This window comes from Amblyraja radiata, chromosome 15 (assembly GCF_010909765.2).
Source record: "Amblyraja radiata isolate CabotCenter1 chromosome 15, sAmbRad1.1.pri, whole genome shotgun sequence".
NCBI lineage: Eukaryota > Metazoa > Chordata > Chondrichthyes > Rajiformes > Rajidae > Amblyraja > Amblyraja radiata.
In genome coordinates this window covers 23,375,467-23,402,866 of record NC_045970.1, presented here as the reverse complement: position 1 = coordinate 23,402,866, position 27,400 = coordinate 23,375,467, and the positions used below count along the sequence as shown (strand labels likewise).

General features: G+C 43.3%; 1 protein-coding gene across 1 annotated transcript in view; it reads left to right on the top strand.

Moving 5' to 3' along the window:
- Nucleotides 1-27,400, top strand: part of btbd16 (BTB domain containing 16) — a 79,000-nt gene that overhangs the window by 33,064 nt on the left and 18,536 nt on the right. Inside the window, exons 10-11 of the mRNA XM_033034753.1 lie at nt 16,584-16,666; nt 17,961-18,038. Of these exons, the coding sequence (XP_032890644.1) occupies nt 16,584-16,666; nt 17,961-18,038 (161 nt within the window). The remainder of the gene's footprint in view (nt 1-16,583; nt 16,667-17,960; nt 18,039-27,400) is intronic.

Genomic DNA, 27,400 nt, shown 5'->3' with positions numbered 1-27,400 from the left:
GAAAATGGAGTATGTATAAAACCTTATTCTCAGAAAACCCTCAAGAGTTTTGCTTACTCACAGCACAAATCAAGGCAAAAATATTGCAGTTCAAATCAAAGCAAAAATATCATAGGGTCAGACAGCACAGAAAATTTCCTTTGCCCACCTTGTTTGTGCTGACCATCAACCATCTGTTTACATAAATCCTACACAAAGCCCGTTATATTCTCCCAACACTTTCATTAACTCTCCTCAAGATTGTAATACTCACCTACATACCAGGGGCATTTTACAACAACCAATTACCTATCAATCCATCTGTCTTTTGCAATGTGGGAATATACAGAAACATCTTGAGAACCTACATGTTAGATCAGGATTGAACCTGGATCTGTGATTTCTACTAGCTGTGCCACCCGGAAAAGAAAATTCCCAAGGGACATTTCTTCTTCTTTCGTGTGGCGTGCACAGCCTAAAGTTGTAGGACAACTTGTTCTATTTGATCTTCCGTTTGTGCACGTCGAGTTGATTGCATTAGTCGAAACAGGGCGGACCACGTGAAGGTTGCAATCTTCCACCCCAAGGAACATTTGAAACTGAGTAATAAATTGGCCAGAGAATACACAGCAATTACATATTAGTGGAATAATGTTAGGGTGGAAGATATCTGATATGATTAGTCATGGTGTACTTATTCCATTGATCTAGTAATATAATGTTCAGAACCTCAATTTGTATATATCACATTTTCAGGAGGAACTAAACTACACAAAGCAAGAGAGTCTGATGGGCCAGCAAGTTATTCACAAAATGATCCATCCATGTTTTACAAATGAACAGAACTGCCCCCTTGAAACCCTGCTGGCTCCTATTCCCATCAGTATAATTACACCAATATTTTACCTGCAACCTATTCTCTCTCAGACATTAGTCAACTCCACCCTGATTCTCTTCTTTAGTTGACAAAATAAATCTTCAATGATTTTGGTTTGTTCCTCAGAAAGATCACCCAATAGAATTCATTTTGAGTATAAAATGCAGATGATTTATGTAAACAGAAAATTATGTATTTGAGTTCATTTAAGATCAATTTGCCACTTAGCTCTCAGTGGGCCAGATGAGCTTATCCCTCTCCTAGAGTTGTCAGCGATTTGGCTAGAAAGACCTTTCTAAAGACTTTTTGCAGCCTTTAGTACATGAAAATTGCTACACCAGACAGAAGGTCCTTCCATAAGTTAAATAAAGAACCAAGCTCTACACGTTCCAACAACCACAATGCGGCACGGTGACGCAGCGGTACAGTTGCTGCCTTACAGCGCCAGAGACCCGGGTTCAATCCTAACTATGGATGCTTGTCTGTACGGAGTTTGTACATTTGTAGGCTAATTGACGTGGCATAATTGTAAAATCGACCCTAGTGTATGTAGGACAGTGTTAGTGTGCGGAGATCACTGGTTGGTGCGGACTCGGTAGGCCGAAGGGTCTGTTTCTACTAAAAAACAAAAAAAAACTAAAATTAATCAATGGATGGTTCTTTGATGGCAACATATCTGTCTGCAGCAGGAACAAAGACGTTTCTTTTACCAGGAATAGTACTGAGGCCAGAGCAAAAGACATAGATGAAAATGCAAATTTATTTCCACAGCATTTTAATAAAGAGCAGTCAAATTTCTTGTTTAGCTTCAACACAAGTTCTTCTTTGTATTTGTTACTATAAATATTCTGACATAACTGAACAATAATTTTGCTGGCTCACCGTTCCAACACAGCACTTCAAATTAATCAATGTACTGTACCAGAAAACATAATCTGACTGTATAGAAACATATAGAAGTGGCTGGGACAAGTTTACTATATAAAGTCATAGAGTCGTACAGCATAGAAACAGGCACTTTGGCCCACCTAGACCAGGCTTGCACTATGTAGATGGTTTATGCATGCAACCAATAATATAGCTACCTCAGTACCACTAACCACGCCTTAGTTACCAATTATAATAACGCCTTCTTCTCCCTCTGCGCGGTACAGTAGCAGACTGGAGACAGTGACTGCTGATGTGTGTTTAACCCTGTGTTCTCATTAAAGACTAGTGTAAAGTACAAGTGTGTTTGATCACTTATTTACATTATGTCAGTCAGAAAAGACTCGTGTTTCCCGGGCTTTATTTATTTTTTCTGAGTTTTATTTCTTTTTTCTGAGTTTTATTTCTTTCTCTGCGTTTTGCCTTCACTGACCATGGCATCCTCGTGCCGAAAGCCCGCGCCCCTCATCTTTGATTCTGACATCGCAGAGCGCTGGGCTACCTTCGAGTTGGATTTCAGCCACTACATCAACATCGCACATCGGAACGAGCCCGATGCGGTTAAAGCCTCTCTATTTCTCAACCTTGCCGGCCCCGATGCCATGAGGAGCGCAAGAACCTTCACCTACGACCCAGCGGTCCTGGGTCCCGATGATCAGGTACAGACACCTCTAGAGACTGCTGACGACCCGGTATGCCTGCTGCGCAAGTTCAGGGAGATTTGCGACCTGCCCTCGAACCGTATTTTAGAGAGGGCGTGTTTTTTCACCAGAAAGCAGCTGCCGGAGGAACCTGTTGAATGTTTCATTGCTGACCTGCGCTACCTAGCCCAAAGGTGCCGTTTCGGTGCAATGACAGACTAGCTTACCAGGGACATTTTAGTGACGGGGATGCTCGATCAGAGGTTAAGATCGGAGCTCCTCAGGAAACCAGATCTGACTTTGAGTGAAGCCATGCACGCCTGCTGAATGGCTGAGGTCGTTGACCCGCAGATCGGTCAGCGGGAGTCGGACACTAAATCGATCAATCTGACCGGGTTTAACAGACCGCGTCCTCGGATGGATAACACAAAATTTGTGCCACGGGCCAGCTACGGTCCCGACGGGGTGCCCCCCAGTAAGTGCCCCAATTGCAACTACATGCATCAAAAGCAGTCGCCGTGCCCAGCTTACGGCAAAACCTGCAACTTTTGTAAGAAGCTAAATCATTTCTCTGCAGCTTGCCGCTCCCGTGGGAAAGTTCCACAAGCTTCTAGACCTAACTTAAACATGCTGATGCAAATTGATAACCAGTATGGTTCCCAGTCCTCGCTCGACACGGCCCACGATTCTGATCCAATTAATTCTCAAGGGGAGGCGAGCGTGTTCTCACTCCGCCACGCACCTGGCCGATTACCCGATCCGACTGTCCTGGTTACTGTCAACAATTGCAGTTTCCATGCTAAGCTCGACACGGGTGCCAAGGTCAACGTAATGTCACCAAGCCTGTTCAAGAAGATTAGAAACAATGAGCTCCTAACTGCAGACCGCTCCACTCTGCATGCTTACGGGGGCGAGGTGCTGAGACCGATGGGAAAGGCCACCTTCAATTGCGTGCTGAGAAAAACATCGCGGGCCCTTAAGTTTTATGTTTTGAACTCTGACTGTGTGACTCTGTTGGGCAACCAGGCATGCCAGGACCTGGGACTGGTGTCGTTCGACCGAACGGTCCACAAAGTGCTGATTTCGCTGGATCCAATATCGGAATACCCCGACTTGTTTAACGATGAGCTGGGCAAGCTGCCCATCACCTACAAAATTGCCATTGACCCGAAGGTGGCGGCCGTTGTCCGCGCACCGCATAGAGTGTCCCACGCCATGAAAGACAAAGTTGAGTCGATGTTGAACGACATGGTCGCCACGGGAGTGCTGGAGGCAGTCAGCGAGCCCACCGAGTGGGTCTCCACCATGGTTGCCACCCTGAAAAAGGACAGAAACGAAATACGCGTGTGTATCAACCCGAAGGATTTAAACCTCGCAATCAGGCGGCCCCACTATCCCATGAGGACCGTGGAGGACGTTGCAGCCCAAGTCGAACAGGCCACTGTTTTCTCAGTCCTCGACGCGAAGAGTTCCTTTTGGCAAATACCACTGGACAAGGGCTCCTCCGACCTGACGACGTTCTCAACACCGTTTGGCAGATTTAAGTTTCTGCGAATGCCATTCGGCATCAATTCTGCAAGCGAGGTGTTTCAGAGGGCGATGGAACAGTTGTTCTCCGGCCTGCCATGCACCATCATCGTGGATGACATCCTGGTTTATGGAAAGGACGTTGCCGAGCAAGACATGAACCTCCGCTGCGTCCTGGATCGGGCTCGGCGGATCAACCTGAAGCTGAACTCTAAAAAGTGCAGGTTCCGGGTCTTGGAAGTCACGTACGTCGGGCATGTCTTCACTTCGGACGGACTAAAGCCCGACCCATTGATGGCTGCCGCAATCACCGAGATGCCAGCTCCCACCGACGTGCTCGGTCTGCAACGATTCCTGGGTATGGTGAACTACCTAGGGAAGTTTATACCCAATCTCAGCGAGCTGAGCTCGTCGCTGCGGCAACTGACCAGAAAGGACACCGCTTGGTCCTGGTTCCCGCAACACCAGCAGGCGTTGGACTGTCTGAAGTCCAAGTTGATCAGCACCCCGACACTAAGGTTTTTCGACCTACGGCGCCCGATCACTGTCACCTGCGACGCCTCCAGGTTCGGACTCGGTGCGGCCTGCCTACAGTCCTCTAATGACGGATCGCTGTATCCTGTCTCGTACGCCTCCCGCACCATGACCGACACCGAACAACGGTATGCTCAGATCCAAAAAGAGCTGCTCGCGGTTGTGTTCGCCTGCTCCAAATTCAAGGACTTCCTTTTTGGTAGCTGTTTTACGGTCGAGACTGACCACCAGCCGCTGGTGACTATTTTAAACAAGCCGATCCATGTTGCTCCTGCCAGGCTGCAGCGCATGATGTTGCAGCTACAGCGCTTTGACTTTAAACTCGTCTACAAGAAGGGCACGGAGATGCACGTTGCCGACACTCTCTCTCGTGCCCCACGGGCTTCCTGTGACCGCCACCCCTACGAACAAGAGGATCTACTTGTGCTCGGCGTTAACTTTGTTCCCACTAAGCAGCTTCAGTGCCTGGCCGAGCACACCGCTGCCGATCCCGCTCTGCAGCGACTTTCTTCCGAGATCAAACGTGGCTGGCCAAGCAAGTGCGCCAGTGCACCGGCTGTGGTTCAACCCTTCTTCCTGGTTCGCGACGAGCTGGTGATCCAGGACGGCATCATAGTTAAGGGCCACAAGGTCATGGTCCCTTCCTCCCTGCACGACCAGTACTTCAACGCGGCCCACAACGGGCACCCTGGGGCTGATGCGACGATTGCCCACGCTTAGTGCCAATTCTACTGGCCTGGCATGGCCAAGTACATCCGAGACCGCATCTCGTCCTGCTCTACCTGCAACGACCTTGCGCCCCACCAGCAACGGCAGCCTCTCTTACAGCAACCGGCGCCTGCCATGGCCTGGACTTCGCTGGCTGCAGACATCTTCGAATGGCGTGGCAAGCCATATCTTGTCCTTGCCGACTCATACTCGAACTGGTTCGAGGTGGACCTTCTTACTTCCCTCACGTCTGAGATGGTTATCCGCAAGCTGCGGAGACATTTCTCCACTTTCGGCTCCCCGGTCCGTTTGCAGACCGACAACAGCAGGCAGTTTACAAGCAACGAGTTCAAGGCATTCACCAGCAAATGGAACTTCCACCAGAGCAACGGTCTTGCGTAGCGGGCCGTCCGAAGTGCCAAACTTTTAATGGAGCAATCGCGCCTGACAAACTCCGATTTCTACCTAGACATCCTGAACCTCAGAAATATCTCCAGGGACCCGGCCATGGGTTCACCTGCCCACGCCTGATGTCCCGGACAACCAGGCCACCGATCCCGATTGCTCAACACAAGCTGCTGCCTCAAGTGTTGGAGCCTGCCTTCGTCCAGAAGCGCATACAGGAGAGAGATAACGTTCAACGGCGGTCCCGCGACAGGTCGTGCAAACCTCTTAAGCCGAGAGCACGCCGCCAGCTACGGCCGTCATTTTTGGCCACCTCGCTCAGAGCCGCATGTGTGCCGAGGATTTTTCCCGTCGATGAAAAATGACAGAGATATTAATGTTTTTACAAAATTCCCCATTCTCTCTGCTGCCCCTGCTGGAGGGAGGGGGAGGGACTATAAAACCAGGAAGTGGTGTGCCTCAATCAGTCTCTGCAAGTGGTGTGCCTCAATCAGTCTCTGCAAGTCGTGTGCCTCAATCAGAGCTCTGAATAACACTGAACAAATGTCTCCACAGCTGTGAGTACCCATAATGTGGTTTGAAAATGAAAATATGGTTAGTTTGAGGAAAAAAGCACTGCCTGCAAATGGTTGTTTGGGTTGAAGTAAAAAGGCACCCTCTCTCTCTCCCCTCCTCTCGCCCCCCACCTCTCTCTCCCCCCCCCCCCCCCCCCCCCTCCTCTCTCCACCCCCTCCTCCCTCCTCTCCTCTCTCCCCCCTCTCTCCTCTTCCCCCCCCCCCCCCCCTCCCCTCTCCCCCCCTCTCCTCCCCCCCTCTCCTCCCCCCCTCTCCTCCCCCCCCTCTCCCCCCCCTCTCTCTCTCTCCCCTCTTTTTCTCCCTCCTCCCCTCCATCCCCTCCTCCACCGTCCCTCCCCTAAACCCCCCTCTCCTCCACACACCCCTACCCCCTTCCCTCCACCCTCCCTCCCCCTCCCTGCTCCCCACCTCTCCCCCTCCCCTCACCTCACCCCCCTCTCAGCACACCCTCTCCCCCCCTCCCTCCTCCCCCTCTCTCCTCCCCCTCTCTCCTCTCCCTCTCTCCTCTCCCTCTCTCTCTCTCCCCTCCTCCCCTCTATTTTATATACTCTATCAGGTCATGCTTAAGCGTAATTCACTCCAGGGAAAACACAGATCATGTATCCAGTCTCTCCCCATAACAAAAAATCCTCCAATCCCAGCAATATCCTGGCAAATATCCTCTACTACACGCCCTCCAGTGCAACCCCATCCTTCTTATAGTATGGCTACTAGAAATCCACACAATACTCCAAGTGCAATTGAATCCAGTATTTTGTAAAGTTGCAATGTCTCAAATTGTATATTCTACACCTTGACCGATAACAAGGCAAACTTGCCATATTTCTCCTACAACACTATATCCAGCTGTGTTGCTATGTTTAGTGATGTATGGACTTGAATGTCGAAGTCCCTTTATTCATCAACATTCCTTAGTTCCCACAATTTCGGAGCATGTCCTACCCTTATTTAACTTCCCAAATTGCATCACCTCACAATTGTCAGGATTAAATTCAACCTGCCAATGCTCCGTCTGCCTTGTATATTGTTTATTTAGAGTTGATGAATACTAAATCACCACCGGGTGGCGCCCGTAATGGCCGCCTCGCCAGCAGCCTGTCTTGTCCCTTCTCTGTTTTTATTACTTTAAGTATGTCTTGAATGTTTGTTTTAATGTCTCTTGGTATATTTTATGAGGGTGGTGCGGGGCGGGATTGGGGGAAACCTTTTTCAGTCACTTATCTCGACGGGGATGCGATTTTTCTCCGTGTCGCATCTCCGCGCCCCCTTTGCGACCTACAACGTGGAGTGATGCGGCCTTTCCTGGAGACCGGCCTGGAGCTTCAAGCCGCAGGTGCGGCGTGGACTTACCATCGCAGAGCCTGGAATTTGTTGCCGAGGATCGCCAGTGCTGGAGCTCCGTCCGCGGGGCCTTTGGACTTTAACATTATGAAGCAGCCAACTCATGAGCTCCATGCCTCGGAGTGTTCCGATCCGTCCCGACGCCGGACTGTCGATCATCCTGACGAGAGGGCTTGGACCGCGGACCGTCGTTAACGGCCCCGTTCATAGGCCCCGAACAAAGGAGGAAGATGACTGAACTTTATTGCCTTCCATCACAGTGAGGAATATTGATTTCACTGTGGTGGATGTTTATGTTAAACTTTATTTTATATGCTGTGTGTATTTTTGCTTTTACTTAGTATGGCTGTATGGTAACTCAAATTTCATTGTGCCTTAATTGGTACATGTGACAATTAAATTGAATCTTGAATCTTAAATCAGGTTTAAAAAAAGATGGTGCCAGAGAGTGACTATATTTTACATGAAGTTCCTCTTAAAACAGTTAAAATAATCTTTCAATCTTTCATAATCGCTAATTCCAGCACTGAGAAAGTTATTAGTTCCAAAGTTTCCTGTCAATCATTGCTATTTCCAAGGAACTCTCGGAACTCCAAAGGTACAGGTTTATAGGTTAATTAGCTTTGGTAGAATTGGTAATTGTCCCTAGTGTGTAGGATAATGGTAATGTGCGTGGATTGTTGGTCGGCAGGGACTCGGAGGGCCAGTTTCCGTGCTGTATATCTAAAATAAACTACTGATCTTTATTGGACCCAATGCTACCAGCACAGTTGTGAGCACTAACAAAATTGAAAGAGCAGTTGGTGGGGCATTTGGAGTGTACTCAAGGAGTGATTTAAACAAAGGGGATATGCCCCTACAGCATACTGCTAGCTAACATTCAATCACTTGAGAAGAAGATTGAAGAACTTTGAGTAGGGGTGCTGTGACAAAGGCAGATCAGGAATGCTGCGTTATTTGTCACATTTCATTTCTGACTCACCTGAACTTGGGTTTCTCCATATATCGTGGAGACCAAATGGAATGATAATTATGTTTACTTTTTGGTCAATGCTTCATAGTGCACTGATATGATGGTATCAGCTCAATTCTGCTCTCCTATTCTTTAATACCTTTTTAAAGGGTCCCTTTTAAATCTTCTCCCTCTTACTTCACTTTCTCACAACCTATGCCTTTGAGTTTTAGACACCACTACCCTTGGGAAAGACTGTGGTTGTTCACCTTACCTGTTCATCTTCTCAAGGCAGCACAGTGGTGCAGCTGGTAGAGCTGCTGCCACACAGCACCTGTAACATGGGTTCGATTCTGACCTCTGGTGTTTGTGTGAAGTTTGCAGGTTTGCAGGTTTCCCCTGTGACTGCGTGGATTTCACAGGTTCACAGGTTATAGGCGTTCGGCCCATCGTGTCTACTCCGCCATTCAATCGTGGCGGATTTCTGCCTCCTAATCCAATTTTCCTGCCTTCTTCCCATAACCCTTGACACCCATTCTCATCAAGAATTTTTCTATCTCTGCCTTAAAAATATCGACCGACGACATCCACAGTCCTCTGTGGCGATGTTTAACTACCCTCTGACTGAAGATGTTTCCTCAGGGTTCTCCGCTTTCCTCCCACATCCCAAGAATGTGCGAGTTTGTAGGTTAATTAGCCTCTGTAAATGTCCCCAGTGTGCAGGGAGTTGTTATGAAAGTGAGATAACATAGAACAAGGGTGAATGGTAATCGATGGTCAGTGTGAACTCGGTGGACCAAAGGGCCTGTTTTCCTGCTGTATCTTTCAATGAATCAATTCAATCAGACAGTGGCAACTTGATCTTTGCCGGTGATACCACTTTCATCAGCTAGATCTACAACGATGATGAGCATCTTGCATCAGGATAATAAATTCAACCTTCCTGTCGGCAAAATAAAAGAGTAGGTGGTTGACCTAAGGAAGTGAGGCGGTGAATACAACCTTGTCCTCATCAACCGAGCTGTAGCTGAGTTGATCCACAGCTGCAAGTACCTAAACATTCATATCACCAGCAACCTAACCTGGTCCTTTCATACTAACGCGGCGATCAAGAAAACGCATCAATGTATTTACTTTCTTGGGCATCAAGGAAAATTTGCCATGTCCACGAGGATTATCCCGAACATCTATGGATGTGCTTTAGAAAGTATTCTGATGGACTTATCTCAGATCTGCCACCTGCTCTGCTCGTAACCACCTGAACCTTCAGGAAGTGGTGACAACCCAGTCCATCACACGATTGTCACTTCCTTCCATCAGTTCATCTTCATGATGTGTTGCATTAGGAGGGCTGCAAGTATTGTCAAGAATGCCTGCCAACCTGGCCATTCCTTTTTCTGTCTTCTACGATAAAATATAGGAGCTTGAAAGCTCGGACACTTAAGAACAGCTTCTTCCTCACTGCTACCCAACTCTAGAATTAATCACCTGATTCACCCTTTCCCGGAGATGTTGCCTCATATGCTTCTTAACTAACTCATTGATTATTCTGTTACATAACCTTAATATACTTTTGCAGTGCTCAGCTTTTGCTCCACTATCATTTTCCACCATTCTGCTGTTTGGCACATTGTATTTATTGTTGTATTTATCGTTACTGTATGTTTGCTGTGTACTCCGTGAGCTTCATGTTAACAAGGAATTTCACTACACATTGTTGCAAATGGCAATTTACTAATCTGGTCCATTTCCTTTGAGTCGTCTTCTGATAATGTAATTAGTTTCGGGTGATGCTGGTACCACAGTTAGTGCTAATTCCTTGTAACAGCTCACTAGCTTTACCAGCTAATGAAAAGGCCTAGAATACTGGCCTAAATAACTCCTGCAAGAGTTTCTGGGGCTGAGATGTTTAACATGCATAATCCATATCCTCATTCCTTTATACCAGAGAAGATGTCACTGGTGTATGTTGACTGGAACAGCATAATAGAGATTGGGTAGTTCCAGCACACAAGCCTTCACCTCTAAAACCAGGATGTGCCTTTGCTTTGTATCATCAGCCACATGATGTTGTCGCAATTGTGTGTGTGTGTGTATGTTAAATTCTCTGAATGTGAATAAATTGCTAAATTGCCTCAGGCCAAATGTGAAGAATGACCACAGAATGGAGATGACAGGGAAAGAAATACAGTATGCTTCAATAACAGCAAGCTAATGTGAGACAAATTGCTGGCATTGATAAGACTGCCAGCTTGTCAATAGAAAATTATAGTTGTTGGCTCTCAAATTGATGACTGGAATGTATGCTATTCCTTTTCACATCATTAGTTACTGCATATTTATTAATAGACATCTTACAAATATAACTAAAACAAATTGCTTAATATATAATTGGTGACCAAATTGTCATTTACCCAGTGACTTTGTTACTCACATTTTCCCAAACTTAATATTATGTGTGTGTGAGACAGAGCATTTTGATTATAATTTTCAATAGTAAGCACTGGGTTTCTACATAATGGAGCATAATGGATTCATTATGCTCCCACTTCATATGTAAACCGATGTTACATAACCAAAAATTTGAAAATGATTTTCAGGGAGCAAAAAATATATATTTTACTGGCAGTGCAAAATATTTATTGTCATAGATATTTTAAGCCACAACGTCCTGTTTATAGGCACATTCATCTGTTTCCTAATTTAACTCCCTTGTTTCCTTTTATATAACCTAACATAGGTTACATTAAATTTGAATTGTCTTTCAGATCAGTTTAGCTTCTTGACCTTTTGGATATGATATATTTTCTTAGTTTTATAATATTTGTTATCTTCTTTGAAAAGTAATTCAACCATTGAATTACTGATTACTGACTATTTCATTATCCAATGTTGGGGACTGTGGACTGCAATTATGACTGCAATCAATAAGGCTATTCAAGTGTTTAGATAAAGTTTCATCCTGTAGTCCATTTTTATTTTGGAATATAGTTCATGTAGTAAAGATATGTTTATCGATTACTGGTGTGATACTTCAATGTACTTCAATAAAGGAGACTCTTCTTTGCTTTAAACTTAGAATTTGGTTAAGCTCGTGTAACAATGATGCAATCTGGCAAACTGGTGTTGTGGTTGCTCACATGAAATAGCAAAGTGTTTGCCTTTTCCCCCCTTGCAGAAACCTGATGTTCACATGTGCACAGTTAAGTTCCACTTCCATGGGAAATTTGTTGGAGGTATGGAGCAAGATTGAGAATGTTGGAGCAATGACCCAGGCTTGTTTGACACTCGTCTTCACTGAGATTGTGAATTATCTGTTGTAGATCTGTTGATTAGTATCATGAGTTGAATTGCATCAAGGAGTAAGTATAAGTAAAAGGGGACTTGATTGAAGGAGGGAAAGAACTGGCAGCTCCACATTCCAGAGTTTTGATGTTTCAGATGTGATAGGGAGGTAAAAGGGTTGGAGAAGCTCTACTAATCAGGGAGACTATTACAGCGGCATTCAGGGAGGACATATTGGAGGGTAGGTCCACTGAGGCAATGTGGGTATTGCAAAATAAGAACGTACAAGCACTCTGATGGGATTATACTATGGGCTGCCCCAATAGCAAGCGAGAGATACAGATTTGTAGACAGATTACGAAGAGATGCAACAGGGTTGTCATAGTGGGTGGCTTTAACTTCCCCAATATTGACTGAGACTTGGTCCAAAAGACTTAAATGGGGCAGAATTTGTTAGGTGTATTCAAGACAGTTTTCTAAAAAATTATGTGGACAGTCCAACTCTAGAAGTGACCATCTCGGACCTGGTATCAGGAAAGAAGCCTGGCTAGGTGACTCATAGTTCCATAGAAGAGCATTTTGGGGATAGTGATCACAACTCCATAAGTTTTCAGATTGTTTTGAATGGGGATATGTCTGTGACTCTGAGAGGGTAACCAAGGAGAGGTAGGACCCCTCTGGGATAAAGGGGGGAAATTGTGGTTGGAGTTGGAGGATTTGTGCTTGAAGGCGAGATACTTATTTTCACCAAGGGGAAGGACATGCACGACAGTGAGATCAGTGTGGAGAAAATTAATATAGAATATTCTGTCCGAAGAAAGGTCTCAACCCGAAACGTCATCAGTCTGAAGAAGGGTCTCGACACGAAATGTCACCCATTCCTTCTCTCCAGAGGCGCTGCCTGTCCCGCTGAGTTACTCCAACATTTTGTGTCTATCTTTGATTTAAACAGCATCTGCAGTTCCTTCCTACACATTAATGTAGAAGGGCAGTTTGAGATCAAGAAGGAGGTGGTATGGGACTCGTGAAGAACATTAAGGGAGATAAATCTCCAGGGCCTGATTGAATCTATCTAGGTTATTAAGAGAGGCAAAAGAGAAAATTGCAAAACCTTGACAAAAATGTTTGTAACGTCTCTAGCCACTGGTGAGGTCCCGAAAGATTGGAGAGAACCCAACATTGTTCCTTTGTTTACAAAGGAAAGGAGAGATAACTGAGGGAATTATAGGTCCGGTGAGCTTCGCGTCAGTGGTAGTGAAGCTACATGCCTCTATTTATTTTCCTCTTACCTATTCTCTCACATGTATACAGTACATCTATCCCCCCCCCCCCCCTCCCCCCCTCCCCTGTTTCACTTACCACCCACTTGCACTGGGTGCAATTTACAGCAAACAATACACATAACAACCAATCTGTCATTGGAATGTAACCAGAGCACCTGGGGAAAACCCACATGGTCGCAGAAAAACATACAAACTCGCCACAGAAATATGAATGTAAATTTGTTTCAGTACAATGTAAGAGATAAGTTTATAGGGCAAGTCACAAACGATTCCACATGCAAAATATGATACTTGTATATTTTTGTGACTGATGCTTCTCCAAATGTAACTACGGTCAAGCCACAAAAAGGCAATGCACCTACGTAACACAGGAATTTCACTGAGGAAATGATTCATATTCAGCCTGTTTTTACAGCATTTAATAGCATGTGTCCATTTTACTATTTTTATTATTTTAAGTATGTTCTAAAAGTTTGTTTCAATGTTCCTTGATTAGTTTATGTGGAGGGTGGGAATAGGGGGAAACTTTTTTTCAGTCACTTACCTCGACGGAGATGCGATTTTCTCTGTGTCGCATATCCGCCCCCCCCTTTGCAGCCTAACAACATGGACTGGTGCGGCCCTTCCTGGAGAGCGGCCCAGAGCTTCAAGCCGCGGGTGCAGCGCGTACTTACCATCACGGAGCCAGGGATCCTTTGCCGAGGATCGCCAGAAGAAGAGCTCCGACCTCGGGGCCTGTGGACTTTAACAGCGTGAAGCCCGCGATATCCGGTAAGAAGTGGCCGACTCGGGAGCTCCATGTGTTCCAATCCATCCCGACGCCGGAGCTTAGATGATTCTAACGAGATGGCTTGGACATCGGACTGTCGGCAATGCCAAGTGCGGAGGGTTCAAGGCTCCGAACATGGGTGAACAAAGAGGAAGATGACTGAACTTTACTGCATCACAGAGAGAAATGCTAATTCCACTGTGGTGGATGTTTATGTTACATTTATTTTATGTGTGTATTATAACCATATAACCATATAACAATTTACAGCATGGAAACAGGCCATCTCGACCCTTCTAGTCCGTGCCGAACACGTATTCTCCCCTAGTCCCATACACCTGCGTTCTGACCATAACCCTCCATTCCTTTCCCGTCCATATAACTATCCAATTTATTTTTAAATGATAAAAACGGACCTGCCTCCACCACCTTCACTGGAAGCTCATTCCACACAGCCACCACTCTCTGAGTAAAGAAGTTCCCCCTCATGTTACCCCTAAACTTCTGTCTCTTAATTCTCAAGTCATGTCCCCTTGTTTGAATCTTCCCAACTCTCAGTGGGAAAAGCTTATCCACGTCAACTCTGTCTATCCCTCTCATCATTTTAAAGACCTCTATCAAGTCCCCCCTTAACCTTCTGCGCTCCAAAGAATAAAGCCCTAACTTGTTCAACCTTTCTCTGTAACTTAGTTGCTGAAACCCAGGCAACATTCTAGTAAATCTCCTCTGTACTCTCTCTATTTTGTTGACATCCTTCCTATAATTAGGCGACCAAAATTGTACACCATACTCCAAAATTGACCTCACCAATGCCTTGTACAATTTTAACATTACATCCCAACTTCTATACTCAATGCTCTGATTTATAAAGGCCAGCACACCAAAAGCTTTCTTTACCACCCTATCTACATGAGATTCCACTTTCAGGGAACTGTGCACAGTTATTCCCAGGTCCCTCTGTTCACCTGCATTCTTCAATTCCCTACCATTTACCATGTACGTCCTATTTTGATTTGTCCTGCCAAGATGTAGCACCTCACACTTATCAGCATTAAACTCCATCTGCCATCTTTCAGCCTACTCTTCCAACCGGCATAAATCTCTCTGTAGACTTCGAAAATCTACTTCATTATCCACAACCCCACCTATCTTAGTATCATCTGTATACTTACTAATCCAATTTACCACACCATCATCCAGATCATTGATGTACATGACAAACAACAGTGGACCCAACATAGATCCCTGTGGCACCCCATTAGTCACTGGCCTCCAACCTGACAAACAACCATCCACCATTACTCTCTGGCATCTCCCATTCAGCCACTGTTGAATCCATCTTGCTACTCCACCATTAATACCCAACCATTGAACCTTCTTAACCAACCTTCCGTGAGGAACCTTGTCAAAGGCCTTACTGAAGTCCATATATACAACATCCACTGCTTTACCCTCATCAATTTCCCGAGTAACCGCTTCAAAAAATTCAAGAAGATTAGTCAAACATGACCCTCCAGGCACAAATCCATGTTGACTGTTCCTAATCAGACCCTGTTTATCCAGATGCTTATATATATTATCTCTAAGTATCCTTTCCATTAATTTGCCCACCACTGACGTCAAACTAACAGGTCTATAATTGCTAGGTTTACTCTTAGACCCCTTTTTAAACAATGGAACAACATGCGCAGTACGCCAATCCTCCGGCACTATTCCCGTTTCTAATGACATTTGAAATATTTCTGTCATAGCCCCGGCTATTTCTACACTAACTTCCCTCAATGTCCTAGGGAATATCCTGTCCGGACCTGGAGACTTATCCACTTTTATATTTCTCAAAAGTGTCAGTACTTCCGCTTCTTTGATCCTCATAGTTTCCATAGCTACTCTACTTGTTTCCCTTACCTCACATAATTCAATATCCTTCTCCTTGGTGAATACCGAAGAAAAGAAATTGTTCAATATCTCCCCCATCTCTTTTGGCTCTGCAGATAGCTGTCCACTCTGACTCTCTAATGGACCAACTTTATCCCTCGTTATCCTTTTGCTATTAATATAGCTGTAGAAACCCTTTGGATTTACTTTCACCTTACTTGCCAAAGCAACCTCATATCTTCTTTTAGCTTTTCTAATTTCTTTCTTAAGATTATTTTTACATTCTTTATACTCCTCAAGCATCTCATTTACTCCATGCTACCTATAATTATTGTAGATCTCTCTCTTGGAGTAAACCAAGTGTCCAATTTCCCTTGAAAACCATGGCTCTTTCCAATTTTTACTATTTCCTTTCAACCGAACAGGGACATAAAGATTCTGTACTCTTAAAATTTCACCTTTAAATGTCCTCCATTTCTCTTCCACATCTTTCCCATAAAACAAACTGTCCCAATTTACTCCTTTTAAATCCTTTCGCATCTCCTCAAAGTTAGCCTTTCTCCAATCAAAAATCTCAACCCTAGGTCCAGTTCTGACCTTCTCCATAATTATATTGAAACTAATGGTATTGTGATCACTTTATCCCGAACTGTTCCCCAACGCATACCTCTGCCACCTGACCCGTCTCATTTCCTAACAGGAGGTCCAGCACCGCCCCTTCTCTAGTAGGTACTTCCATGTATTGCTGCAAAAAACTATGTGTTCTTTTCACGTAGTATGGCTGTATGGTAACTCAAATTTCACTGTACCTTAGTTGGTTAAGTGACATTAGCCGTGAACTTAAACTTGAACTTGAAATAGGTGTTTAATTGTCCAAAGGTTGATTCCAATTTTCTCTTCATCAGCTCAACAGATTGAGGAGCTACAGAAGACTAATTTGTTACCCCAAACCATCTTGTTGCAAGTTGTCACACACAACTATTATGCAGTGAGTCTATGTTAATGAACTGTGAGCCTAGTAAGAAATTGTTTTAAGCTCTGGGCTGGTCATGATTCTATCATGAATATATATACACAAATATATGCAAATATTGTCTTGAATGTGGGAAACTAAGAACTGTGAAAAGCAAATGATTTATGTAACAATGTAAACAAAACACTAGAACCTGTTGTAAAATTAGAAAAAATATTGTCAAAAAGAATTATGAAGTATTATCTTTTATTTCAAATTTGTAAATCAGAAACGGGCGAGTAATTCTTCGTTAATTCAAAGTATTGGTCAGCCTGGGATATTGTATTCACTTTTAGCCTGGAAATACAGTAAAACTCTGATAATCTGGAAGCCAATTGTTTGAAAATCCCAATGGTTTGTTATCTGGCTCACTGAGTGCTCTCACCAACATGCTGTGGACCCATTTTCTGTTGTCTCTCTGACACACCATGGTCACAGTTCCCACTCCTAACACATTGGGGCCCCAGTTCTCGCACTACTTTGAAACTGACCATGGCCGCCATGCTTCCTTGAAACTCACTTAGTTCTGTTTCCTGTGCTCTCTTGAAATTTGCTGGATCATTGAAAAATATATTATACTATTGAACTGAATAACATCTAAAAAAATGTAAATGTGTTAGATTATTAATTGAAATATCCGGTAGTCTGGAAAATCTGCTAGTCTGGCACCATCAAAGTCCATTGCATGTTGAATTAATAATTTCACTGTAATAGCTTTGGAATGGGTACAATGTAGATTTCCCAAAACAGTTCCAAGACTTAATGTTTGTGTTCTGAGGCAGGTGGCAAAACATAGTCTTTCGTACCTCAATTAAAAATGTATGTAATAGATTACCTAATCAAGGTGCTTACATTGATAATAGAATTTTAGATAATTGATGCTGTTGAAAGTGTTTCCTTTTAATTGGAAAACCAGAACAAATTATTATAACCTTAAAAATTAAAAATTGGCATTCAAGAAGGCAAGAACACATTTTCATGCATAGATAGGCTGTTGTATAGCTTTAAAATAGCAACAAATATGTCTTTTCTTTTGGAGTTTAGTACATAAAAATTACAATTTGAATTTCAACTGATCTTCAAATTTTATTATTGGTAACATCCATTGTCTAGCTAAAATTTATGTTTTACATTTTTTTGTGATCGTTCGTGTCAGAAGAATATGTCTGGAATGACTACACAATACTTTGAAAGAAATCAAAGAATTATTTATAGCGATCTTTGTGAAAGACCATATTGTGAGATCTGAATGTTTTCATTCATTTTCCAGCTACAACACGGTGGAGACATGCCACGTGCAAAATACTTTCCCTCTGAAGCAATCCGATTTGGTTTCATGTTGACAGAGGTATAAACATTAGTTACCCAATCAAGACTATCACAAAGTATTAACATTCCTGAAAAAAATCATATTTTTCCTGCAATTTAGGTCTTTCAAACAAAATATTATCTGTGATTTAAAAAGTTTAAGTGAAGAAAGTCTTTGACCTGAAACATTAATGGGTCTGTCCCACTTAGGGGATTATTTAGGCAGCTACAGGCGACTAGTTTGTCGCCACATGTTCGCCGGTGGTTGCCGGCAGTAGTCTCCTCAGTCGCGCAAAACGTTGTCGCGTCTTTCTGGTCACTGCTAAATTTTCAATATGTTGAAAATTTGTCAGCGACAGTGAGTTTGACGCCAATGAGCGTGGCTTGACGTAGGTGCTGTCATAGGTGGTCACCAGGATGACGTAGGTTGTCGCCGGTTTTTCGGCGACCTGCTACGTCTATGACTGTCGCCGTCAGTAACCTAAAAAATCACCGTGGGACACGCCCATAACTCTGTTTCTCTATTGATAGGGTTAGTATCTTTGGCATGACTAGCCATTAAATATTTTAATCAAAACAAAAGTGCTGCAGTGGCTCAGCAGGTCAGCCGGCATCTGTGGAGGAAATGGATAGGCGATGCTTTAGTCGGGTCTCTTCTTCAGAGTTTATTCTTCAGTTTTCTCGACAGAAACTGCCTGACCTGCTGAGCTCCCTCAGCACTTGGTATTATGCTCAACATTCCCGCATCTGCAGTTTCTTGTATTGCCATGGTATTTTAATCCTCTCACTTTCATTAAAGTTCTCGTAAACATTCCAGGCAGATGTAGTCTCCTTGTAAGTCTTTTCTCGTGTCTCTTTTACCCTTGCTCTGCATAACCTGTGTTCATTATTCAGCTCATGATCTATTCCAAGAGGCTGCTCCCAAACTGAGAGCAACCAATTTGTGCAGAACCATTGATGTCAGCTCTGATGGTACTTCCTTCATCACTCCCTGTAAGTTTTTGAAACTAGCAAGAACTAGGGATCATAGTTTAAGGATAAGGGGGAAGTATTTTAGGACCGAGATGAGAAAATCTTTTTTTACACAGAGAGTGGTGAATCTGTGGAATTCTCTGCCACAGAAAGTAGTTGAGGCCAGTTCAATGGCTATATTTAAGAGGGAGTTAGATGTGGCCCTTGTGGCTAAAGGGATCAGGGGGTATGGAGAGAAGGCAGGGATGGGATACTGAGTTGGATGATCAGCCATGATCATATCGAATGGCGGTGCAGGCTCGAAGGGCCGAATGGCCTACTCCTGCACCTATTTTCTATGTTTCTATGTTTCTAACTAAGAAAAACACCAAAAATATATAGAATATTAGCATATCATAGGAAAGCAACCACTATTTAACCTGCAAGATGCCTATGATCCTTTCAAATTGCTCCAGTAAAGCTTCTTTCTTAGAAAATGCTAGTTTGTCTGTTCAAGGTTAGGAATAAGTTTCATCAGGAGTATTGAATTGTAGTGGACAGAGCTGGTAGCAAATCAGTGTAGCTTATTATTTGATCCTGTGGTCTAGTGAAACAAAATCCACAGTGAGTTTTGCATCAATGGTTATCGTCAGTGTATATGGAAACAGTTAAATTTCATTCTACGAACTTAGATTGTATCAGTCCTTTCTGATTATTACACGTTGTACATCCATCAGAGCATGGCAAACAAAGTCCCACAAATACACAGATCTCCCTCCCATTCAACAGTGATGTGAACAGCCAGAATGCCATTGCTACCTGTTTTGCATCACTTTAAAATAAACTTAGTATAATTGATTGTGGTAATAATAGAACACCCTTTTCCTGGAGTTTTGATCCAGTGGCCAAATGATAGCCTTGTTATAACAATCCCATGTGATATTGATTTTCAGTTATGGCTGAATTACTTGCATCAACTTTACCAATTTTCTGAGACCATTATGTACACAGTGATGTAGATGGGAAGGAACATTGTTAAGAAAACTGTCTGAGCAATTCATATACCATAAACTGGAAAAAATAGACTGAGTGGTTTATTGTTATCTGAACTCAAGATGATTATTTTTATTGTAATCATTATGATTTTTACACAATACATAACAATATTATTTATACAAATATCAAGTCTGACATTCAATTGCCCAAAGGGCAAATCTAGCTATCAATTAGGTATTCGCCTTAAGATCAGAAAGCCACAAGAAGTTTAGTAAAATTTGAAGCTATGTAGGTTATATTAATTTAATATTGCAATTTTAAAAAGTGTATTTGGGCCATTCTTTGGAAATTGAACAGAAATGCCACAAAACGTGACCACATGTCATCACATAAAGTAATATATTAAAAAATCCTTGTAAGAGATTAATCTTATTCATTGCAATTTTCATACCTACAGAACTATAACACATGTCCGCTCAGATATGAACAGTCTAGCTTTTTTTAATTTACAGTTTGTAAGATAAACTGAGTTGTGAAAAAAATGCTTCCGTGTGAGGTCACACACGTGACCAGTCATACTTGACCTCTGACCCTAAACAAACATTGTGAGCATAACATATAAACATTTCACTTGATAAACTTAAAAAAAACACCATAAATACAGTACAAAACAATATACCTGTCAGAATTAGAAGAGATGTATTCCACAATTTTTCATATTTTTGGTCACACATGTGACTAAGGATATCCATTCACTTCATTAGATCGCTCAACTGTATTTGGAGTGAATCCTAAAAAAAGTCTGCTTGCATAACTTTCAATCTCTGCCCTCACTCCCACACTCCAGTATGACTCATGACTCTTCCTCCGCCCGGCTCATCTGCAGCTAGATCCATGTTTTGCGTGTTCGTACTGGCATTGATTTCCAAGTTGATTGACAAACCTTTTCCAATCCCCAACCATACTGATATCTAGACCAATAACCAGGTCTTGATTACCACAGTCCTTGGCTCATCAATGCCACAATCCTTTCTCCTTTACCTTTTTCTCCAACAACCTCACTGTATCAAAGCGAGATGCTTAATGGCACCAAGGCGGTTTGATCATCTAAGGCTTATCTTACAGTATGGTGATAATTTTTAACATAATGAGTTTTTTCTGCAATATGTCATAACTTCTACTTTCACTGAACTACTTTTTTGACCTCCGCCTCCACCCTCTAATTTACATGAGAAACCTCGTCACTTTACAATTTTAATTTTAATGTAAATAAGATTTGGATGTTTTCTATTTTGGACAACAAATTCACTCTGGTATTTACAGTGTTCGTTTTTCAAACATGATTCAAGCCTTACTGGAAGTTTAGAAGTTCTGTTGGTTCTTCACAGAAATTGCTCCTGCAATAATAATTAATTCAATCTGGAAATTCATTCACGCTTGAAATATATACTAAAATGGGGAATCTATGGCAGCTTGTTCCAGAACTGATTTTCTCCCCTTGTTAACAAGGTTTTGCTTGTATTGATGACATAAATAATGATATTTTCTGCCGTTTTGCAGAGTAACTGTGTCTTTGACAATTTCCAAAGATATGACCACTTAAGTATGCCATGCTTTAGCCTCTCAACTCCATTTAACTGGCTTGCATTGAACTGATTGGAAGATGGACAAATTGGATCCGAGATGAGACATCTCACTTCTAGAATGATGAAATTAAGTCATGGTGTTAAGGATAGACAGAAAGAATGGAATATTTCTGAATCTCAAAAAAAAATACAGCCTCCCCTGAATAATGACTAGTAATCTGTTCTGTCCTTGCCACTGAGCTGATCAGTTATGATGCAAAGGACTTCTCATCAAAATTGCAGGTACTGTGTGTCTTTATGAAATTAGACACGAGTTTCTTTCAGTCAGGGCTGATTCCTTTGTGTGACCCAGATGGTATCTTTGTGGTAGACGTGCAGTCCAGCATAGTAGCAGCAGTGCCAAATATGCAATGTAGAACAAGAAATACTGCTCGTTCTGGATGCCTGTCATATTTTGTGCTTGTGCATGTTATCTGCATTAAACTGAAATTCACCATTCCACCAATATGTAATTTAATGTTCAGACTTTATTTAGGGACTATTCTTACACCAAAATAAAACTCTTAGGTGATACACAATTGAATGTCAGACCATAATTTTTAATGTAGAAACAGACTACAGATGCGTTATAATTAATCTAATTAATTGTAGAATGGTAGTACATTTGTGAACTGAATTGGGCTTTTAGCATTTTTGCCACTAGGGTGCATATGATAAGTAAAATCCCAGAACATATTTTGATACCTCCATATCACTGATCAGAAGTCATTTATGCAAGCAAAGGAGAGAGCTGATAAAACAAGTGTGGTGAATTTACCTACTTAATACAGAGTAAACCTGTGAACTTTACTGTCCAGGGAAAAAAATCTGATTTAGCAGAATCCAAGTGATTATTCTTGGCTCTCTGACCAGAATCAAGAACAGGATATAGAACAAAACACAATAGATTGCAACTCACATCTCCATGTAAATAATGTTAGCAGAACACCATTAACGTTGTTTTCCTACCTGTTAATCTAATCCTTATGGAAGTAGTCTATTATTCCTCACAGGTGCTGGAAATGGATTGAATCTGACTTCTCTGGGCAATTGAGGAAGTTCATTTTCTTTAGTCAGTCACAAATTCCTTTGCGACATTGTGAGGCAAATGGCAGGAAATAACCTGTAACTAAAAATAACCTAATAAATCAGACGATTGAGGCAGGAAAGTATTCTTCCTGGGGAATTTATAAATAGATTTGGTGATTCATCAGATACTCAAAGATACGAGTAATTCACTGGCCAGTGAATCGAACATCGAACTGAAAGACTGAACCAACCACCTGAAAGAAAATTGTATCCGTCTTGCAAAAGCAGACAGTATGTAATATAAATGAGTCTGTTTCCAGCCATTTCGAATGATTCTAGAAAGGGCTCCAAACCAGATATTCCAAGATTGTTCATGCCCTGTATTTTAATGAGTAGTGAAGCGCTGAATAAATTCAACTGTCTTCACTCTTCAGGCATGAAAAAAGAGCTTAGTCTTCTCAATTTTACACCCACTAATGTTAACAAAAAGTATGGAATCTTGTTAGACCTGCAACCTGTGAAAACTACGGTTCCTCAGCTGTATCCTGCAGAACTACCGAGCCACAGAAAAAGTCGATCAGAACTCCGAACTGACTGATGCTAATGGTAACTAGAGATGATGCTAATTGTCTTGGTCATTTCTACAGTTTGGATAAAGAATTTTCAGATGCATTTGCGATGTATGGTTGCATTCCTCATGTGAAACAAGAGAACATAGCTAGATCAGGCCATCATCTTCATATGCTGTTGCAATAAATATCAGACAGGCTATGCCTTTACTATTCCATAACCTTCCACGCCAGGTGCAAGATTCGCCTCACCTAGAAAATCTCCAACATTAGTCAAAGTCCCCTGGAACTGTATCTGTACTTCTATTACAATCTATGAACATATATATATTTAAGAAAGAACTGCAGATGCTGGAAAAATCAATGGTGGACAAAAATGCTGGAAAAACTCAGCATTTGAGGCAGCATCTATGGAGCGATAGAATGTACTTTCTTTGATTATAGATGAATGGCCAACATTGAAGGATTCAAAAACTTGGGGACAAGATCTAGATGATCAAATAACAGAGAATTAGGCTGAAGAAACAAATTGGCAGCACTAACATCTGCAACTGATGTACTAGTTCTAGCTTACTGCACTGGACATGTGTTCCACATGTTACACCTCTCCTCCATGAGGACCAAAACAGAAGAGTCTTTGGCAGGAGTGGGACAGATAATTCATCCTCCCTTCTTATCCTTTCCAGGCAACGGTTTGATGGATATCTAGAACACACAAGGCTTCAAAGGACCTACAATCCAACCACATGAGAATTGGGTTTATTTCCTAAAGAGGCAGAGCAATCATTTCTTAGAGCACACGGGTCACTGTAAAATGGTACCACTTGTGACGGAACACAAACCTTGGATAAAACTTCTGTAAAACACAGACCCGCCAGACAGGATGTTTTGGACTCTGCCTGAAACACAGGAAACAACAGTCTGCCTGGAATCCTTTGCTGGAGGCCAACAGGACGAAGCCATATTCTACATAGACTAATTTACCACAAGAAAGCCAGTTTAAAGTTATAAACTAACAACAACCCTATTACTGCTTCATAAAAGACCATTGCCTTAAAAATTCTCTGTACCTCAAAAGATCACTATATTGGCGATACCCGAAACGTTGCCTATTTCCTTTGCTCCATAGATGCTGCCTCACCCGCTGATTTTCTCCAGCATTTTAGTCTACTATATTGGCAATGCTCATTTTGTACATAGCTTTGACAGCACGTTGCGCCGCATCTGTGACCAGGATGAGGTTTTCCATACCAGGGCATCTGAGATTTCCTCATTCTTTAGGAAACGGGGGTTCCCCTCTTCTATTATAGATGAGGCTCTGACTAGGGTCTCCTCGATATCCCAAAGCCCCGCTCTTGCTCCCCCTCCCCCATTCGTAACAAGGACAGAGTCCCCCTTGTCCTCATCTTCCACCCCATCAGCCGTCGCGTACAGCATATGATCCTCCAACATTTTCGCCACCTCCAACGTGATCCCACTATTGGCCACAACTTCCCAGCTCCACCTCTTTCTGCTTTCCGCAGAGACCTTCCTCTGAAACTCCCTGGTCAACTCGTCCCTTCCCACCCAAACCAACCCTTCCCCAGGTACCTTCCCCTGCAACCGTAGGAGATGCAACACCTGTCCCTTTACCTCCACCCTCGACTCCATCCAAGGACCCAAACAATCTTTCCAGGTGAGGCAGAGGTTCACTTGCAACCCCCAACCTCATCTACTGCATCTGCTATTTCAGGTGTCAACTTCTCTACATCGGCGAGACCAAGCGCAGGCTCTGTGATCATTTCACTGAACACCTCTGCTCAGTCCATCTTAACCTACCTGATCTCCCGGTTGCTGAGCACTTCAACTCCCCCTCCCATTCCCAATCTGACCTATCTGTCCTCCATTGTCAGAGTGAGGCCCAACGCAAATTGGAGGAACAGCACCTCATATTTTGCTTGGGTAGTTTACACCCAGCAGTATGGACATTAACTTCTCTAATTTCAAACAGCCCTAGCTTTCCCCCTCTATCCCCTCCCCTTTCCCAGTTCTCCCACCAGTCTTACTGTCTCAGACTACATTCTATCTTTGTCCCGCCCACTCCCCTGACATCAGTCTGAAGAAGGGTCTCGACCCGAAACATCATCCATTCCTTCTCTCCAGAGATGCTGCCTGTCCGCTGAGTTACTCCAGCATTTTGTGTCTACCTGCTGGTTTATCTCGCTGTCGACTGCACCCATAGTCACACTGTTGAATCTTGTGGCAGAGCAGTGTTGTTCTGAAGAAAGGGACTGTATGCACAGAGCGCACAGGCCCACTGGCATAATGCCATGAGGTGCTGGATAAGGTGTTGAAACCCCATGTATTTAACACTGGAAAAATGTGTGTAGCAAGGTCCTCAACATTTTACTTTATCTTAATGCTTTTAATTACCATGCAATTTAATGGTGTTTTTAATTATTTATAACAAATTTAATAATCATTATTTAATTATTTAAATTATTTGCATTACTATTAACTGCCTCTGACTATTAAATGTTTGAAAACTTAAAAAATAACCTTAGACAGACACAAAAAGCTGGAGTAACTCAGCGGGTCAGGCAGGCTATCTGGAGAAACGTTTCGGGTTGAGACCCTTCTTCAAAAGTAACCTTGTCGGCTAGCAGGCTGTTAGTGCCAAGGTGTTCAGGTGGTTGGGCTTACAGCTCGCTTTGTCCTACTCGATGCCTGTTGTAAGCAGATGACCCACACTTCAAGCTCTCTGGGTCTGTAAAAAATTCAGGTAGGTAGGACCGTACGCAGCAACTCCTGTCCTTGTGCTGAGTCTGGGACAATGCACTGCATTAAAACATCAGTGGAGAACTGGACTAGTAGGTGCTACTTCTGCTGGGTTAATTGAGGATCACACAAAAACAATCAGCGTTTATAGTTCCTTTCTGTTGCATAAGCAAACAGACAGAGGGAAAGCTATAAACAGAACATGCTTTAATGAAAGCAATAACTTTCAACTGAACAGTACTGTTGGTACAACTATGTATCAACCCTATACCACGCAGTACGCTCAGTTCTTATATGCATCCACATATATATACCACTTGCATTTAAAGACGAAATACTATGATCAATAATTTTGTTATGGTTGGGAATCTGACGTTTAAAGCACCTAGACATAGTTGTTGCCAGTATTAGATGCAGCTGTTAAGGAGTGCTTTCATTTTCTAACTGTGGGCAAGTAAATATCCACCTGTGACTCGTCAGGCCTTGTCTTGTCCCACCTCTCTTCCAGCTTTCCTCCCCACCAAAATCATTCTGAAGAAGGGAATTGGTACTTGGAGTATGTGGATGTACTAAATCAGGGGAGGCACTTACATTTTGAGTAATTAGTATCTGTTTTCACCAAGAAGAGAGGACATGGGGGGCAGTGAGATCAGGATGGAGAATACTTGTAAATTCTTGTTTAAATGGACCCTTTTATACAGTAATGGATTTCAGATATAGCAGACGGACCAGCTGATGCTATTCACGGCTTGCACCTTTTCCCCGGCTGCTTAAGACCCCAGTTTCTGTCTGGCAAAGTGCACCAGCGAGCCCTTCTTCACCCACCCCACGTTCCCGTGACATGGCTGTTGTTGTGGCTCATGTTGTAGCTCCCGGGGAAAGCACTTTCTTCTGGCCGCTGCCACCTACAGGACGCGCTCGATCAACGTGGGGCTCCTTCTCCTCTCACTTGCTGTTGCTTCTTGCTGTCGAAGATGGCTTTGTACATTTCCCGCTCGACCGCTTCCCCCTCCTCCTCCTCCCGTCACCTGCCCACTTGGCCTCCTCCCATCACGTCCTCCTCCTCCCGTCACCTGCCCACTGGGCCTCCCCCCTCGCGTCCTCCTTCTCCCGTCAATCTGTCCAGTCGGCCTCTTCCCTCCAGCCGCCACCATCTCCTTCTCCCCGGAGTCACCAGCATACTCCACCTCGGATGTGGCAGCAGGTGAGAGGGGAGGGAAGTCCACTGAGACCGAGCAGTGGCAGCGGCCTGGAGAAAGCGCTGTCCCCAGGGTCTACAACATGAGCTGCGACAACCTCCTTGTGAACCAGTGAAGAAGGGCTCGCTGGTGCAAACCAGCAGCATCAGTATCTAGTTTTAAGGTGAAACGGCACAAAGTGCTGGAGTAATGCAGATGGTGGGAAGAACAGTTGGAGACCAGCCTCCAGATGATGCATAAAAAGTAGTACAAAGTACTAGAATAACTCAGTGGACC